Source organism: Chamaea fasciata, unplaced genomic scaffold (assembly GCF_029207755.1).
Source record: "Chamaea fasciata isolate MVZ Bird 193981 ecotype frontalis unplaced genomic scaffold, bChaFas1.0.hap1 SCAF_4, whole genome shotgun sequence".
In the NCBI taxonomy this organism is placed as follows: Eukaryota; Metazoa; Chordata; class Aves; order Passeriformes; family Sylviidae; genus Chamaea; species Chamaea fasciata.
In genome coordinates, this window is record NW_027094089.1 from 2,579,263 (window position 1) to 2,596,620 (window position 17,358).

The following is a 17,358-nucleotide window of genomic DNA, read 5'->3' on the forward strand; positions in this document are numbered from 1 at the left end:
ATTGGGGTTTAATTGTCCAATTACAGCTTCAGGTTGTGAGGTCCCATCCTTCTTGTTCCTCCTTTCAGTCCACCATTGTTTGTGCATTTGGGCCTGAAAGTTGTCCTTGGTGTTCAGCAGGAAAAAGATTTGTTTTGTCTCCCAACTCTGTGAAGAGAGCTCACCGGCACTTAATATGGGCCTCTGAACTACACCCCTAGGCAGCACAGAATCTGAAAAACATGAAAGTTAAAGCTTAATGCTTTAGAGGGGGTTATTCTAGGACTTGGGGGTTATTCTAGACCACATCATTGCTGGGGGTAGGGGAAAGGAACTCTCTTCTGAGGAGAAGGGGCTCTTTCCTATGGAGGTAGCAGGGCAGAGGAGCAGTGGGGTAATGCTGGCACTGAGCCAGGGGGAGAAGCTGAGTGGCATCATTTAGGAGCTGGATGGAACAGCCAAGGTGGTGTGGCTGTAGGCACATCAAGCTCTACAGCGAGCATTTTGCAAGTGAATCACTCTCTCTTTTGTACACTTTTTTTATTGATATTGTTGCTGTCAGTGTTTGTTTTCTTATCTCATTGCTGTTTCCAGTAAATTGTTCTTATCTCAACACTTTACCTTTTGTTGCCTCCAATTCTCCTCTTCATCCAGTGCAGGAGACAGGGAGGAGGAAGAGGAACAAGCAAGAAGCAACATGGTTTGGAGAGTTTTAGTGGAAGCAATAAACTGGCGAGTACCATTCCTAAATCATGACATGCACCAATGATATTCAGTATCCTCTAAGAAACAATGAGTTGTCATCAGCTGAACAACCAAAACTACTTCAGCCTTCATGCAAAACTAGTAACTCCAAACTTTCCATACAGAACACAAAATTTAACATGATAAATTTAAATTTTTTTTCAAGTAAATTTTTTTTGACATCTAATTTAGTGTCCTGAATGGTTCAGCATCCTCTCTTTCCACTATAACAAGTGGAGAAAGGGGATGCTCCTGTGCTGTGCTTCTCACATAGTAATTCCTAATTAGGAAGGAATTATTAGGAGTATATAAAAAAGTCCTTCCTAATTAGAAACTCAGATATAGTGTCTTTCTAAGAGAACATGACTATTCCCAATACTTGTGGTGAAATTTCAAAGTTAACTTGTCATGGCTATTGTTGGGAAATCCTGATGTGTTTCTTATCTAAGTATGTAACGTTAAGTAGCAATAAAAAAGGACTGATCATCGTGTTCTCAGGGTTGCAATGAAGACAAGAAATGAAGTTATTGTGGTCCAGACTAGAGAAATACTACAAATTTTAACCTGGCAGTATCTTGAAGCTGCAAAATGACCACACAAGAATTATCATCCGAGTAAAATAACTGTGATTTTTGCTGTGACTTCATCATGCCCCAGGTTAGTCCCAGTGTGAGCAAAGGCTTGAAAAGGTACACAAATAAATTCGAAAATCAAGACAATAATTGATTAAACTGGACATCAGAGGATGAAGTATCCAGACTGAGGATATCCCATTTTCTGGAAATGTAACCTTTTAAGATAGTTTAAGTCATTTGACTGAAAAGTTTTTTTTTTTTTTTTTTTTAAATACTAGAAGCTACTCAGATAAATTTACACATATTCACAGTTACGAAATGTTAAGCACATTTACGACATGTGGCTCATGCACACCTTATTCCTTAGGCAGATCCTATTCCTATACAAAGATTCTGCTTTTTTCTTCCCCTTCCTCCTGAAACCTGGAACACCTGCAGGCAGCCTGAGCTGATAACAACACCCACAGCTGCATTTGGGGCTCTGCCTGCTGAATTAGGGCCTGTTGTTAAGCCTTGGGCCATGTGTTTAGCTCCATCAGTCATTAAGGCAGAAGTAATATTCACCCCTGGTCATTATCACCTAATTCAATATCAGTTTAGTTACTCAGGAGATGAAATCTTACCAGGGTGATTAGTGTGTGATAACTGCAGATCCGAGAGCCCATCGGATCATTCCCTAACACTATCCATGATAGGTGTAAAAATAATTCTTCCAGGTGGTTCAAAGCTCTTGGCTGCGTGCCTAACAACTCACTGAGGCATTGTGGGATTGCATAATAAACTACTACTTGTCATGTAGTATTTTAATTATTGTTATCAGCTTCCAGGATTTCAGTAAACTGGGCGTACTGCATAATGACTTTGTACTAAGCCAGAGGCATTGTATCACAAGTAAAAAGAGAACTGTGCTGCTATATTTTACTGGATATACTATTACACCAACAGAGTAAACTTTTTACCCTCCCAGGAAAAAATAAAAAGCCCCTGAGTTTAAGGCAGACTTTTCTTCAGCATGCCTGGATCTTAAATACTGTGTGAATGATAAACTCTCAATATGATAAACTCATTTTCTAAATATTATCACAGCCTGCTTAGAATTTATCTGGATAGAAAATAAGGTGACCCCTCAGGTTAGGAGACTGCAAAAGAGATCAGCCTCTCATGTTACATAATTTCACCTTCACTCCCTTGCATATGGACATTTCCCTGCTTTTTCAATCAATGACAGCAAGAGCATAAATGCTTAAGGTAAAAACCCTCAAACAACTGAGAAAAATTAAAACAACTAGCAGAAAATTCCTTAAAATCAAGATATACATGTTGGAAATTGAGCAGAACAAAATTAATGTAAACAAAAACCCAGAGAAGAAACACTTCTTACTTTGCAGTACATCAAGAATTTGTTTCCACCTTTTCAAACAGCTTTCCAAAGCCAAGAAAATCTGTGGTTTATAAATGAGAATACAGAAGAACAGTGAAGGCCAAATATATGATTTAATATAAATAAATCTTTGTGACAAAGGAAAAATGTATGGTTTCCCTTGGCAGGTGGGTTCCTTTCACTCTTTGAGAATTATTCAAGCTTATATTGCACACTAAAAAAATATTTTAATAATTTTTACTGCCAATAACAGCAGATGACAAATTCAGTTCTTGGAAGATCAGCTAGTTTTATTCTGGTTAATTTATCATAAAGACAACTGTTAATTTAGTACTCAGTGCAAAATATCACTATAGATGCATCAACCCAAAATAGCCCAGGTTGGCTTCCAATATTTATTAGATTCCGGTGTATGTTTTCCTGCTCATGCTCAAAAAAAAGAAAAAGAAAAAAAAAAGGGCAACAAACTAACCAAAACAAACAAATCCCCAAATCAACAAATCACCAAATCACCAAAATCACCAAAACACAACCAATGAACCAACCAACAACAAAAACCCCAAGCAAAACAGAACAAAAGCCCTAGGAAAAAGTTGTAAATGGGAATTTATGCTGAAGACACTGAAAGACAATTCTCATGGAACAAAAATGGTCAGACATCAAGGCAGCAGCAATTTGGAGATCTGTTAGACACTTATCATTAGTCCCTCTGCACTCGCTGCTGCAATAGTGGATGCACAGGCCAAGCCACCAACAGCACAAGGCAGAGATAAAGGGAGGCAGTGGTCTGCAAGCAATTTTGAGCAATTTCTCCCCAAAGATGTGCAATTCATGAAGATCACAGTGCACTCAGTCCAGAAGTGCTTACTCACAAGAGCGTTCCCATTAGCTTTTGGCCTTGGACCCAGAGCATGTTGGCACTGCTTGAGGAGAAGCTGATCCAGGAGAAGTGGGCAGCACGCTGTACAGCAGTCCACGATGCCATGCCCTTGCTCTGGATAACCAGTTCTGCTGGTTACAGCAGGGGCTTCTGTGTCCTTTGTAGGTGCAGGGGAATCTCTGGGTGCTCTCTCAGTGCTGGCTCCATGTGCTCTGCTCCATGGGAAACACAGACAACCATAGCTGCAGAAATCGTTCTGCTTGTTGGAGGGGATGCCAGTGCACACCTTGACTTACCCTTTGTGCCACGCCCTGGGTCTTGCAGGGCTGAAGGGGAACTGTGCCAGAACCAACATTCTTCCTCTTCTTCCCCCAATGATGAATTCCTATGCTGTTACTTGGAAGAAGAATGCACAGGAAGAGAAGTGATCATATTTAATGCTTGTTTCAATACCTATTGCATCTGTCCAAGTCTCTTCCTACATCATCTTGTTCCTTATTTTTGTAATTACTTTCCAATTTCATTTGACAATATCATGGCCTCTTGCTAGTCACCTCTTTGCTCTTACTCTACTTTTCCCCCAGTGCTGACAGCCTGAAAGGAGGTACTAATATGTGTTTTAACATTAGGTTGCACAGCATCTGGGGCATCTTTTTTCAGCCAAAATAAACGTGACTCTTTCTTAATTTCATGTTGTTCTTATTCTGAAACGTTTTCTCCTAAAAATATTTCACAGCCTTGATATTTACCCCTTTTATGTGCCGAATGCAAGCTGAACATGGGCTTTGCTTGCCAGCAATTCCATTTGGAGCCAGACTGCCAGGCTAGCCTCCAAACTGGCAAAGACAATGGCAAAAAAATCTTACCATCAACCTTGACCATCCTTAAAAAAAAACCCCAAAAATCCATGGGCATAAACCCAAAACCTAGACTTCAGAAAATATTAGGAGGAAGAAGATAATCACACACTCCCTGTGATTTTATTGGAACTTCATCAGTGTTCTTTGCACTTCACCTTTGTCAGGTTTCACCCCAGCTGGCAACAAAGCCCCACACACCTGCCCAACCACTCCCTCACCAGCATGATGGGGGAGAGAACTGGAAGGCTAAAGGCAAGAAAACTCGTGTATTGAGATAAAGACAATTTAATAGGTAAAGCAAAAGCCTCATAAACAAGCACACCAAACCAAGAAATTAATTCACTGCTTTCCATGGTCATGCTGTCTTCAAGAAAAGCAGGGTTCCATTGTGCATAACAGTGACTCGGGAAGACAAAATGTCATGATTTTGAACATACCCCTGTTCCTTCCTCTTTCCCCAGCTTCATATCCTGAGCATGATGCCATATGGGCTGGGATATCCCTGTGGTCAGCTGGGGTCAGGTATTCCAGCTGTGTCCCTTCCCAACTCCTTGTACACCCCAGCCCCCTCACTAGTGGGGCCACGTGAGGAGCAGAAAAGGCTTTGGCAGGAAGCACTGCTCAACAATAATGGAAATATCTCTACATTTTCAACACCGTTTGCAGCACAAATCCAAAACACAGCCCCATAGCAGCCAGTCTGAAAAAAAATATAACTCTCTCCCTGCCAAGACCAGCACAGTTCTCCCAATCTTTTCTTCCATTAATTCCTCTTCTCAGGATTTTGCAGCATAAGGTGGCTTTAGCAGTTTTCTTCTAGATGGAGATTTACTGGTCCTTCCACCACAGCTTTAATTTAGTTTTCTATAAAAGTGGCCATGAACAGCTGTTATATGTTCTCTACTGAGTATGTTACTATCAAATCAGATTGAGACATTAACTGAACCCAAGGAAAATGACGTGATCGAACTGGAAGACTGAGCCTATAGCTTGAGATGTCAAAAAAGCAAGAGGTAATCAGAGACTCCTCTGGAAATAAGCAAATATTTTCATTGAATGAATCATCTATGATAACTTCAATGCTGTTAAAAATACAATGTATAAATGCAGGAATATAGCAATGAACAATTCTGTGACCCATGGGTCATAGGGATTTGTTTGAGTGCTTTCTCTCAGTGATGACAAAATCTACTGTGACTGAACCTACTCAACACAAATCCTCCAAAAAAAACATACAGAGCTTGTGGTAAGGACATCCAGATAAATAAAACTGTTCCCTCAATTTATTAGTAAATGTATTTCCTATTACAGAGTTGACACAATGTGGTTTGTGGAACAGGAATTTTCTCAGGGAAATATGAAAAAAACAGTTCTGACCATGTATTGCCAAAATACAGTGCCTTTGTATTACTCAAAAATGGAGATTACATTCTATCTATGCAATTTACACCTATGACTTTGCTTGGAAAGGATATATTCATTCATGCCTTTTCACAAAACTGAGTGCGATGGCACTTTGTGTTATCCCAGAAAGAGCAACATTTCTGTGCTGCTGTGGAAGAAGACATTCCTGCACGTAAAAAGTAGTATTTCCAGTATTACTGGGAGGAGAAAGAGGTTTTTCTTGTATCATTTATACGATATACACAAGTGTATACTATTGTTCTACATAATGACAACATAATAGCTGCTACCTCAAAAGTATGCCTGCAGGGTGATTGCCGTAAAATAAGTCAAGCCTTGCCTTCCTTGAGCTTTGAAGAATACCGTACCCTTTCAAATTTGGAATTCAAAATGGTTTTGGAACCAGCATAAGGAAAAGTTGGAGAAAAAACCCCACAATTAAAGAAGTTCAAGTTATCTTAGGGAAAACTGAATGGAATATTTAACAGAATCATAGGATAACGTAACTTGGAAAGGACCCACAAGAACCACTGAATCCAACTCCTAACCTGCACAGGACAACCCCAAAAACCAGATTACAAATATTTGGAAAAGAACATTTGAAAAATGCTTTTTTCCTGTATTTTGTAATGCACTTGGTCACGGATCTATATTCTTGCATTGGAAATCGTACTTTTCAGCAAAGACTCCAACACTTTCTCTACTGCCTTTGCAAATAATGAGAAAGAACAAAATTTCTCTGTATTTCAGAAACACAACACCACTCTAGAATTACCCAAAGAGGTCATAGTGCAACTTCTGGCAAGACAGTTGCATTATAACCTGACAAAAAATGAGGACCATTTTTAGGAGGAAATCATGCCAGACCCTGTCTATCCCACAGCATGGTTCTAGCTCCACAAGGACTCTTGGGGCACTGCCATGGCAGGACTAAAACTCACAAACCAAACACTGATGGTGGACCCTTATATCAAAATGACCCTTATATACCCCCTGACAAGGAACAGGGGCCCTTTAGCAAAATGCTCAGCTCACTGAGCTCTCTGGGCACCCCTACTGCACACCCTCCGCTCAGGCCTTTCAGTAAATTCTGCAGGGCAACTCTTAGTCAGCACATCCCAACCTACTGCAAAATACCAATAGCTAGCAAAGACTTTTTAATTTAAAGAGCGCCCTTAAATCATCTTTACTTTGTGTCAGCCTATTAGAGTGCCTCAGGCAGACAAATAAAAATATATTAAAAAGGGAAACAAACAAACAAACAAAATCCAAAAACGATGCTGCAAAATCGTACAAATAGTAATGTTGCTGTTAAGACAAAATAATAAAGTGCACAAAAGAGGAAAGGAACCAGATGGTCAAACAAGTAGGTGGTCTGAGTGAACAACACTGGAATTTGTTTTGAGACACATATAAAATTAAGTTAACCATTTCAACCATTTTTGCTGTTCAAGTATCAAGTTCCATTGAAAAAGTATGAGGCTTTGTGATAGCTGAAACACTTAAAGGATGGGATGATTGTCACAGTAGGACTAAAGGCCACATCAGTAGAATGTCTAAACACTCCTTAGGCAGTTTCAGAGTCACAAACTATTCTTATAGGAATGGGACTCATTGTAACTTTTGACACAGAGAGCTGGAATGAAAGGTTGTATCAAGATCCCTGCATGCACAAAAGGTCCTGGGCAAGGGGAAAAATTGTGCACTACTCTGGCTGCAGCTATGCAATTGCCACAGCCTTGAAGAGTTGTGATGCCTCCAGTGCAGGACCAGGGTCTGTGGGACCTTTCCAGTAGGAAGGTGGAGCAATTCCCCAGGTTATGTGTTCAGAAGTCAGTCAGTGCACTGTGTGAAATGATGCTTCTCTATATTTCTTGCTTCCTATTCTCTATGCAGTACCAATTTGTCATTTCTATTGTAGTGTGCTTGAGAGAACAGGACCCTAGTAAAAAAAAAAAAAAAAAAAAAAAAAAAAAAAAAAGCGCTATTCTAAATCCTACAGAGCAAGCAGAGCTAGCAAGCAAACTCTGAAAAGCGTTGTAAGGCACATCTTAAGACTACATGAAAATATTAAGTAAAACAACTACTTGCTGTTTGGTTCCCAGAGGCTGCCTTAGACAATTCAACCTGGAGAGAAAACAACCCAGAAAACAACAACAAAACCCAACCAAAACAAAAACCCCACAAAACCCCAACAAAAACAAACAAACAAACCCAAACAAACAAACAAAAACCCACAAAAACCCAAACCAAATCAAAAACCAAAAAGCCCCACCAAAAAACCTGCACGAAACACCAAAAAAGCCCCCAAAAAACCAACCCACACTTTTCTTTAGAGCACCTCCACATGCTTTTGCCACCTGAGTATCTATGATGGAGCAGCAAGTGGCCAGTGGCCCACTGGCATTTTTCTCCTTTGTGCCCGTAGCGAGTTAAGGGACTACCACCTTGGCTGATGGTCCCGCAGCATGGACAGGCTGTGCTGCCAGGGCAGGCAGTTTTTGGGCAGCCTGTGGCCAGGCTGAACACGAGTTTTTGGCAGCCAACAGCCCAGTGCAGGAGCTCTCAGCTTCCAGCTGCCACCAAACTAGGCAGATCATAGTGCACATAGAAGCATTCTAAACCCATGGCTCAATTTGTCTCCCCTCCTAAGTCAAGACTGAGCTCTAAGACTGGTTTGAAAGGAAGCATATGTGGGCACTCTGGACCATAGAGTTATTCAGGTTGTTGTCAGAGGTGATAAACTGTATTTTACCACCAGCACCCCAATGAAATTCTGTAACTTGCAGTCCTTCAATAAGAATTAAAACCCTGACAAAGTCATCTCCTGAAACCCTCCCATGTCAACAGACCATTCTCTCTCGTGTTCAGAAGGGCTGACTACTGAGTCCTGAGCTCAAAGCATGCTCAAAACTACTTCCTGATGTCAACCACTTTGTCTTACCATTGTTTTTACAGCTGATGATGTTTTAATTATCCATCCAGCTTGTGGTACAATGGGTACCGTTGACTTCAATGTTTTTATTATCATTTATTGCTGAATTTTAAGTATCGTGCTAATTAGTATACATGATCTAATTACTTAAAACTGCTGTATTTTCCCTCCAACAGTGGAGAAGCAAGCATTTTATTTTCAAGAAAAGCTACATGTTCTTTTCATAGCAAATGTCAGGATAAAATTATGCAAAATAATTATTTTTGAATTTTTCTTTTTAATAGTCCAGTGGAAAATCTTTTTCTTTTCATTTAATTCTCATTGCAGTTAAATAAAGTACTTTTTTCTTTTTTTTTACTTTTAATTTTTTCCATGAAGAAAAAGAGGGAAATTACTCTGATAAAAAATAATTATTTTTTTCCCCTGGGAACTAAGGCAAAATGTTACTTGGTGTTATTTTTCTCTCACTTCAAGACAGAAAGCTGAAAGTGAGAGAAAATGTTATTTTTAAAAGCAATAGTGTTGCTTTCTTCACTTTTTTATTTTTTTTAACTTCTCATTTTCTGTGGAGAAAGTGAAAGGAATGGGAAACAGATGAAATACCAATTGAAACGGTTATTTCACCAAAAGCAAATAAAAGCTTTTCTCCCCTTTGCAATTTAAAGAGTAATCATTAAAACTGAAGTAATATATTTAAAATCCCTGAAATGAATGCTGGTCAAGTAATTTTTATTTTCCATGTAGTTAAATATAAAGTCTACCATCCTAAAATGTAAAGTATTTCCTGAGAAATGTAGTCTCTACCTGCTCATGCAGGTACAGCTCTCTCTGGTGACCCCTGGGTATTGCCACATCGCTGCTGCAGGAAGAGTTCCTCTGGCAGCTTGAGGATGCTAGGAATGAAGATGCCTCTCTGCCTAAAAAGTGGGGGATGGCAGGAGGAGTTGTCTTCATGAACCACACACACATCCAGGTGCTGGCAGGAAAGGGCTCATGCCTCATTACACCATGGCCAGCAGCTGCAGGGGGACATTTCTGGTCTGCTGGGGTCAGGGTGACGTGCTGGCTGTCCCTCTGCACCTGTGCAGCTGCTGCTGCATGCCCTGCTGAGCTGCCCCAAAGGAACAATGCAATGAGGACACTCTGAGTGGTAAAGGCTGGACCACACGGGGATGGCAGAGCTTCTGATTGCAGGAAATGGGGAATGAGGGGGAGTAGAAGTATTGAGAATGGTAGTCACACTGAGAAGGCATCAAGTGAGGTACAAAATCATATAGGTATTATCTGCTATAATTGTCTATTAATAATTATACTATTAATATAATAGTATATTATAAATCTAGTACTGGTTGCATATTCTTGACTTCATCGTGCATCAGTAGTAGGCCACAATGGTGTTGTTTTACATTCATGGAGATTTTCAAACCCTACTGAACACAGCTCTCAGAAACCTACTCTAGGTGGCTCTGTTTGAGCAGGGGAATGAGACAAAATTACCTTCAGAGGCCCCTTCCAAACAGCCATTCTGTGAGTCTGCCACCTCATGTCTAGGCTAGCAAATCTACACCTCTAGGAGTTAGGCCTTCCCGCCTGTCCTTAAGAAATCCTACCCAGAGGAACACCCCTCATGACACATTGCGCAGTTCTCAGACTGGCATTTCTCTCAATGAAGAGAGACTTCTAAGACACTTCAGTTTCAGTAGAGTTCTTAAATTCAAAAAGTCACAGCATATCCTGAGTTGGAAGGGATCCACATGGATCACTGAAGTTCAAATCTTGGCCCTGCACAGGACACCCCAAGAATCACACCAAGTGCCTAAGAGTGTTGTCCAAACACTTTTTGAACTCTGTCAGGCTTGGTGCTGTGACCAACTCCCTGGGGAGCCAATTCCAGTGCCCAAAAACCCTCAGAGTGAAGAACCTTTTCCTGATACCCAACCTAAACCTCCCCTTACACAGCTTCAGGCCAATTCCTTGGGTCCTGTCACTGTCACCACAGAGCAGAGATCAGTGCCTGCCCCTGCTCTGCCCCTCACAAGGAAGCTGTAACTGCACTGAGCTCTCTCCTCAGTGTCCTCCAGAACAAGTGACCTCAGCTGTTCCTTGTAAGGTTCCCCCAAGGCCCTTCACCAACTTTGTAGCCTCCTTTGGACACTCCCCTGTAGTTTTATATCTCTCTTTCATTGTGGCACCCAGAGCTGCCCCCAGCACTGGAGGTGAGGCTGCCCCAGAGCAGAGGAGAGCAGGACAATCCCCTCCCTTGCCCAGCTGATGCTGTCCCTGATGCCCCACAGGACATGGGTGGCCCTCCAGGGCACTGCTGGCTCAAATGCAACCCCAGGTCCCTCTCCATAGTGCCGCTCTCTTGTTCCCCAGCTCGTATGTCAATTGGTTTGAAGTAATCCACATGGATAAATATTTCTTTTATGCTAGGGATGACACTTGACCTGAGACAATGGACCAGCCTAAAGCCTTGTACATCACTGAAACTCCATTAAAAATTTGGACTTGAATGAAACTTGAATATTAGTGGATAACAAATGGCATTTAAAAAATACAGCATCTAAAAAATACAGTTCTGGATGTAATATTTGGCCATAGTCAACTGTGGGACCCCAATTTGGTATTGAACATAATAAAACAACAAAATCAAAACAAAACAATCAAAAGCCAGACAGGTGCAGGTCTCAATCACTGTATATATTCCATATATATAGCAGGATATACTCCATAGCCTGTGAATGTTGCTGTTTCTTCTACTGAAGGGGCATATGTATGTGATCTAGCTGCAGGTAGGCAGGTACTATCACTCTCAAACAGTACGGGTAACAGTACTCTAAGTCAGTTTTATGCAGCATATCTCCACATTTCACTCAGCAGTGGACCTGATGCTCCATATTGTAGAATATAAATTGGTTTCCAGGTAGGGAAAGATGATGACAAACAAATTTACCTGACTGTGATACTGACAGGGCCAGTCACAGTGTCAACAGTGGCTATGGAGTTGGGACCCTACAGCTTCCTCAGAGATATGTTCAGGGTGATAAACTCCTTTCTTGTCTACCTTCTATCTCAGATGATGCAGCATATGCTTGTGAATGAACAAGGCCAGAGGTTGGTATCCTTTGAAGAGTTTAGTACAAGACTGTTTATTTCCAAAGACAACCCCCTGTCCTTAGGGTTTTAAGGTGTGACACGTCACCCATCACAAGACAGTCTGACTGTAAAAATTCATATTTTACCATGCCACGTCCTAACTGCATGTTATTTCACAGTGCAGTATAAAATAGAGGACAATCTGAGCAGGTTATGTCAAATGTAACTGTATTACCTACCTGCATGCAAGCATTTTGTTCTCTGATAAAAAGCATTGTTTTCAGCTCTTACTTTTCAAATTCACAGGCATCTTTCCAGTTATGGATGTTTCCACTTCTCCTTAAAATAAGAAAGTGCTTAAAAGCACAAACAGTGACTTTTGAGTACTGTTGCACACTTCTCTGACTATCCCATTTAACCTGCTGCGCTTGTGAGGCAAGTAATTGTTTCACCTTTACATCCAGGAACCTGCATCCGTCTGTTCTGCAACCAGCTGGAAAGACCCCTCGGAAAGCCTCTTCCATGCTTGAGAGTCTAGTTGCTCTGTTGGTGATCAAAATAAAAGCATATCCCAAAACTACAGATTGCAGTGAAGGAAGCCTGAAGCTGGCTTAGTCCGGTGGGCACCACTTGGCAAGTCTTGAAAGTATCTTTAATTATAATAAATTAGTAGGAAGGGGCTCATATAGGAAAAGGTCACAGGGGATGGACATTACTTCTAAGTAGACATCTACACCATCCCATGGAAACTGACAGGATTAGCAAGGAAACAGCAAAGTCACAGTGGGTCTCAGACGAACAGGGGTATCCAAAGGGCAACACACTGCACCTTTGAATACCTTCCAAACCTTAAAACTGCTGCTAGTTCTGTGTGATTGCATTTGTTCTACCAGCAGTGACAGCTCCAGCGAAGAATGAGCACTGCTGCTCTTTACCACTGTGTCATCTCAGCCACCTGACATGGCTGTGAAAACACGTGTCCGCACTCTACAACCTCCAGAAAGTTCTGAGAAAGTCTACTTTGGGTGCACCATCCAGACACACCACAAACAATTCTCTGAGCACTGTATTTATGCAGAGGAACTATTCATGTCAAAACCACTAGATGCTATAGACAGATACCACTTAAAATGACCCTGTTCTAAGCTTTGTGGGTTGAAAATGCAGCCTTTTTTGCAGACAAAAAAGCCCCTAGCAGTGACAACCTGAAGTGCATGTGAATTAGTCCACTGTGCCCTGGAACAAAATACAAAGAAGACAAGGCTGATGTACAGGTTCATCCAGGCAAGCACTCTGTTCCTGAGCATTATCCCAGCACTGTAAAAAGCCGCAAACAGAGGAAGTGTCTTCTCAGTCAGGGACAAGAAGTTATCTTAAAAAACAAGCTATAAAAGTTTATATCCTTTCCTATATCACAGTGAAATTTATCCCACATCACTTGAGCCACATCAACAAGAGGCTTAGTACAAATGAGTGGCTTGCTTATGTCATTAAGGCGAGAGGAACATCTCAGATTTGACTTCTCTATCCCACATTAGGAGAGAGTGACACACTTTTGAGAGGTGGTTATCACTAAGCATTGGTAACTAACATCCATGTACTAGTACTAGTATTAGTAGATACAATCTATGAGAAGAGAAATGGTTCTGTCATTGTGTAAGTTTTCTGCTATCATTGCTCCCTGGAGTTGCTTGAGCCTGGTTAACATTACTTACCAAAGCCCTTTGAACTTCTGCAACTTTGAATAAGCTAAGGTTTCATCACATTGTCCAAATCCAGTGTTCTGGTGTCGTACATCCATGGGCACTTAATATGTGCAGAAAGGCTATGTGTGAAGTATCTTATGCAATGAACTGCTTTTGAAATTAAAAAAGTTAGCAAGAACATTTAGATCGCTGGGTGAGGGTGTGTGTTTTAAGCATGACTCAAATTTTGCTGCAGTGCTACAGCAAGATGTAGGAGAGGACAACCGGCTTTGGGCAGCGGCACTGCTTTTCCAAGCATGTCTGGAGCGCTGCTGGAGTCCCGATGCCGGCTTTCCCCCGTGAGCTCCCCAGGTCTGCCAGGCCATCACCTGCGGCGCCTCATCGCCCTGTTTGCAGGCTGGGACCCGGGATGGGCCTCGGGGTGACGGTCACCGGCCGGGGTGACGCCCCGAACGGGCACAGGGAGCGAGGGCCGGGAGGGTCGCGGGCGCGGGGGTCCCACGGCCGGGCCGGGAGCCGGGCACGGGGCGAACCCCTCGGCGATCCCTCGGGGCGTTGTTCGCCCCCCGCGTCCTTCCTGCTTCCGGGGGCCGCCGCGGGGAGGATTTGCCGCAGATGACATCAGCTGTGGATGCTGGAAAGGCGGCGGCGGCGCGGAGGATGCGCCGGCTCCCCCCCTTCCTCCTCCTCCTCCTCACCAGGTCCCTGCCCTGCACCGTCTCCGTATAAAAGCGCCGCCGCCTCCCCACCCGCCCTCACTCCCTCCTTGCCGCCTGCGGAGCCGCCGCCGAGCGCTCAGCGCCCCGGAGCCCGCGGGGCGGAGGCGATGGCCACCGTCGTGGTGGAAGTGGACTCGGAGCCCTCCTGCAGCATCCCCAACCCGACCTCCACCTCGCCCAGCCTCTCGCACCGCTTCCTTGACAGCAAGTTTTACCTGCTGGTGGTCATCGGCGAGCTGGTGACCGAGGAGCACCTGCGGCGGGCCATCGCCAACATCGAGCGAGGTGAGGCGGCGGGAGCCGGGGCGCCTCAGGCAGCGCCGCGACACCCCCCGCCGGCGCCCTGCCCCTCCCTAGGCGCGGCCGGGAGCCGGGATCGCACCCCCGGCACCCATCCCGCCGAGCCGCAGGCTCTTTATTCCCCCGGGGGATGCCGCCTCAGTCTCCCACGCGCTCAGCTTGCCCCGGGCGGTGCGGAGCGGGGCTGCGGGAGGCGCCGAGCCCCCCGCCCGCCATAGCGGGGCGGAGGGGCCGGGCCGGGAGCGCCGCCGAGCCCGTCTGCCCGGAGACACCGGCGGGTGGGCGTGGCACGGTCCGCACTGCGGTCCCGATGGCAGCCCGGGGCGGACAAAGGGCGGCCGGGGATGCGGTGGATGGGCTGGGCTGGGGCTGTGGGGCGGCTGCCGCCCGCAGTGCCGCCGTCCCCCCCAGCGCTGCGCCGAGCCGGAGGGGTTCGGGGCGTTTTCCCTCTCGGCTGCACGGGCGGGAGCGCAGCCGCGCCTTTGTGTCTAAACTTTGGGCGCTGGGACTTTTCTGTCCAATTTTTTTTTTTTTTTTTTTCAGGACCTGAGTTCTATATACGCGTATAGGTATTGCTATAAAGAAAACCCATATGAGTAACGAGGCTGTTAACCCGAGGGCTCAGCCTCGTTATTGTCCGACTGCGGGCTGCTCTGACTCGGCGTTTATTTGTCCTTTTCTTAAAGACGGCGATGCAGGGTGGTATTGCAAGTGAAATGACAGTTTTATAAGTTTTCGTTGTGGTTTCTGATACAATAGATTGCAGTATATATGCGGAGAGGGGGGAAAAAAACCAACAAGCTGTTGCGGTATTAGTGGAATAAAGCACAAAGAAAATTATTGCCGGACCTTGCAGTTAGTTAAACTCAGTTGATATCTGATTTTATAATGTGTATTTTTTTTGTTCTGGGCTGGTGAAAACAAAGATTTCAGGAACTGCCATTGTTAAGAGTGGAGAAGAGATCCCGGAACGGGGAATTGGTAGCAGCCTTGTCATGTAGGTGTGGTTCAGCAGTCCATCTAGGACTTCATCTCTCTCTATTGTTGCTTTCTCAACCATTGTTGCTTCAGTTGGTTATTTCTCTGAATTCTTTTTCATTACTGTTTGAGGTTAAAGGCATCCTCGTCCCAGCTAACCGGTTTCATCATAACCTGTTCATCTTTATTGCTACCATTGTCTCTTGGGGAGAGCTACTGAGGCAGGTGCTTTGTCATTCAGAGCTTCTTCAGCATTGCACTTCCTTAACTCTATCTAATTTTCAGTTGTGTTAGAAGAGAACTGTCTGCATTTTAATTAAATTGTCAAAGATGATAAAGCAAATTGGTAAAATTTCTTCCCTCAAGACAGCTAATACCATTCCTCTGAAGAAATGCTCTTCAGTGTCTTCTTCAATCTCCTATTGTACAATTGCTGCTGCATAGCTCAGTTGCTGCTATCTCCTGCCACTAAGCATAACACACACTTACAGGTTTAGGTGTTCAGATGGAATGTTTTGGCCTTTTAATTCATCATTTTGGATTAGAAGCCACCTTGCTGCTTCTAGTATCAGACCATCCGATTGAGATTTTTGCCTGCTGAGAAAACTCCTTGGTGAAATTTTAAGGTACATTGTTCTGGATGAATACAGTGGGAGTCTGACTGCTCTATCTACGTGAGGCAATTATGGGTTCAGGTAATATTTTTCTCTTTGGAAAGTCTGCTGTAGTCTGGAAAAAACCCACTTTTTGCTGCCTTTATTCTCAGTAGAGCTTTAGATGCCTATTGGTTCTTGATAACTCTGCCTCACTGTCTTCTTTGGTACATCTCCTGATTCCCAACACTGAAAACTGTGGATTCATGCGCCAAACTGCAGAGCAACGTGTCAAAGAAAACATCTGCTGATAGCACATCAGTGGCGTGATGCTACGCAACCTGGTGGAATGCAGAGTCATTTCTTAATGTATCGTGGGGAGGGAATGGTGTGGCAGGACGCATTTTCAGTAATTACATTTTTGGATGTGACTTTGCTGAGGGGGCAATCCTCCCAACCCACCATCCACCAAAAGAGAAGAGGGGAGTGAAGAGAAAGCTTCAAGATTTTTCCACTGATTTAGCAGATGCTTCTGGGTGTGCCCTGCCTGCTGTCTGATTAGTCCTGTGTCTAATGGCATTGCACTCCTAAGACTGCAGGAAGAAAGAAATAGCTCCAGTTCAGCCATGTTTACAGCAGTTATGTCCACACTGCTGATCCATCATTGGATTGACCTTGGATTTTAGTTCCACATTTACCTTTGTTCCACCCAAAACCTGATCTAGTGATATCATTCATTTAATACATTTTGCTACTCTATAATACACATGCATAATTTTTGCATCCAGACTGCTGAATCATGCAGTTGCAAATTTTGGATAGTCTATCCGAATTTCAGCTTCTAGGACTGCTGTGTGCATAGGGCATGCAGGCTTTTTTCCCCTTAGTTTTTTTTTTTTTTTTTTTCCCCTATTTATTTTGTGTTGAATTCTGTATTTTGAACATTGCCTGGCTCAATCAGGCAATGGTTGAGCAATCTTGACTACATCTAATCAGAATCTTATCCTTACAGCAAATTAGGATTTCATCTAAAGCATCTAGGGGTGGTGGACAAGTCCTACATTAGCAGCATTGATGAATCATAGTCCATGTTGTTTAACTCACCTCCAGAAAGCATTGTAGTTTCTGTGCCTAAGCTTGGTATCACAGGCCAGGGAGCTGTTTATCTTCAAGCTTCTTGAAGTTCAGCACTCCTTCATTCCATGTCC

At 43.5% G+C, this 17,358-nt stretch overlaps 1 protein-coding gene and 1 long non-coding RNA gene across 2 annotated transcripts in view; one reads left to right on the top strand and one right to left on the bottom strand.

Annotated features, from left to right (window-relative positions):
* Positions 1 to 3,053: 3,053 nt before the first annotated feature.
* On the bottom strand, positions 3,054 to 14,802 carry LOC136288023 (uncharacterized). Its single transcript, XR_010720469.1, has 3 exons — positions 14,495 to 14,802; positions 3,856 to 3,955; positions 3,054 to 3,771 (listed from the first exon to the last, which is right to left on the bottom strand). It is a non-coding gene; the product is annotated as an uncharacterized lncRNA (long non-coding RNA).
* Positions 14,372 to 17,358, top strand: part of MAP1B (microtubule associated protein 1B) — a 72,165-nt gene continuing 69,178 nt past the window's right edge. The window contains exon 1 of the mRNA XM_066180719.1: positions 14,372 to 14,564. Within this exon, the coding sequence (XP_066036816.1) occupies positions 14,387 to 14,564 (178 nt within the window). The 5' untranslated portion in view covers positions 14,372 to 14,386. The remainder of the gene's footprint in view (positions 14,565 to 17,358) is intronic.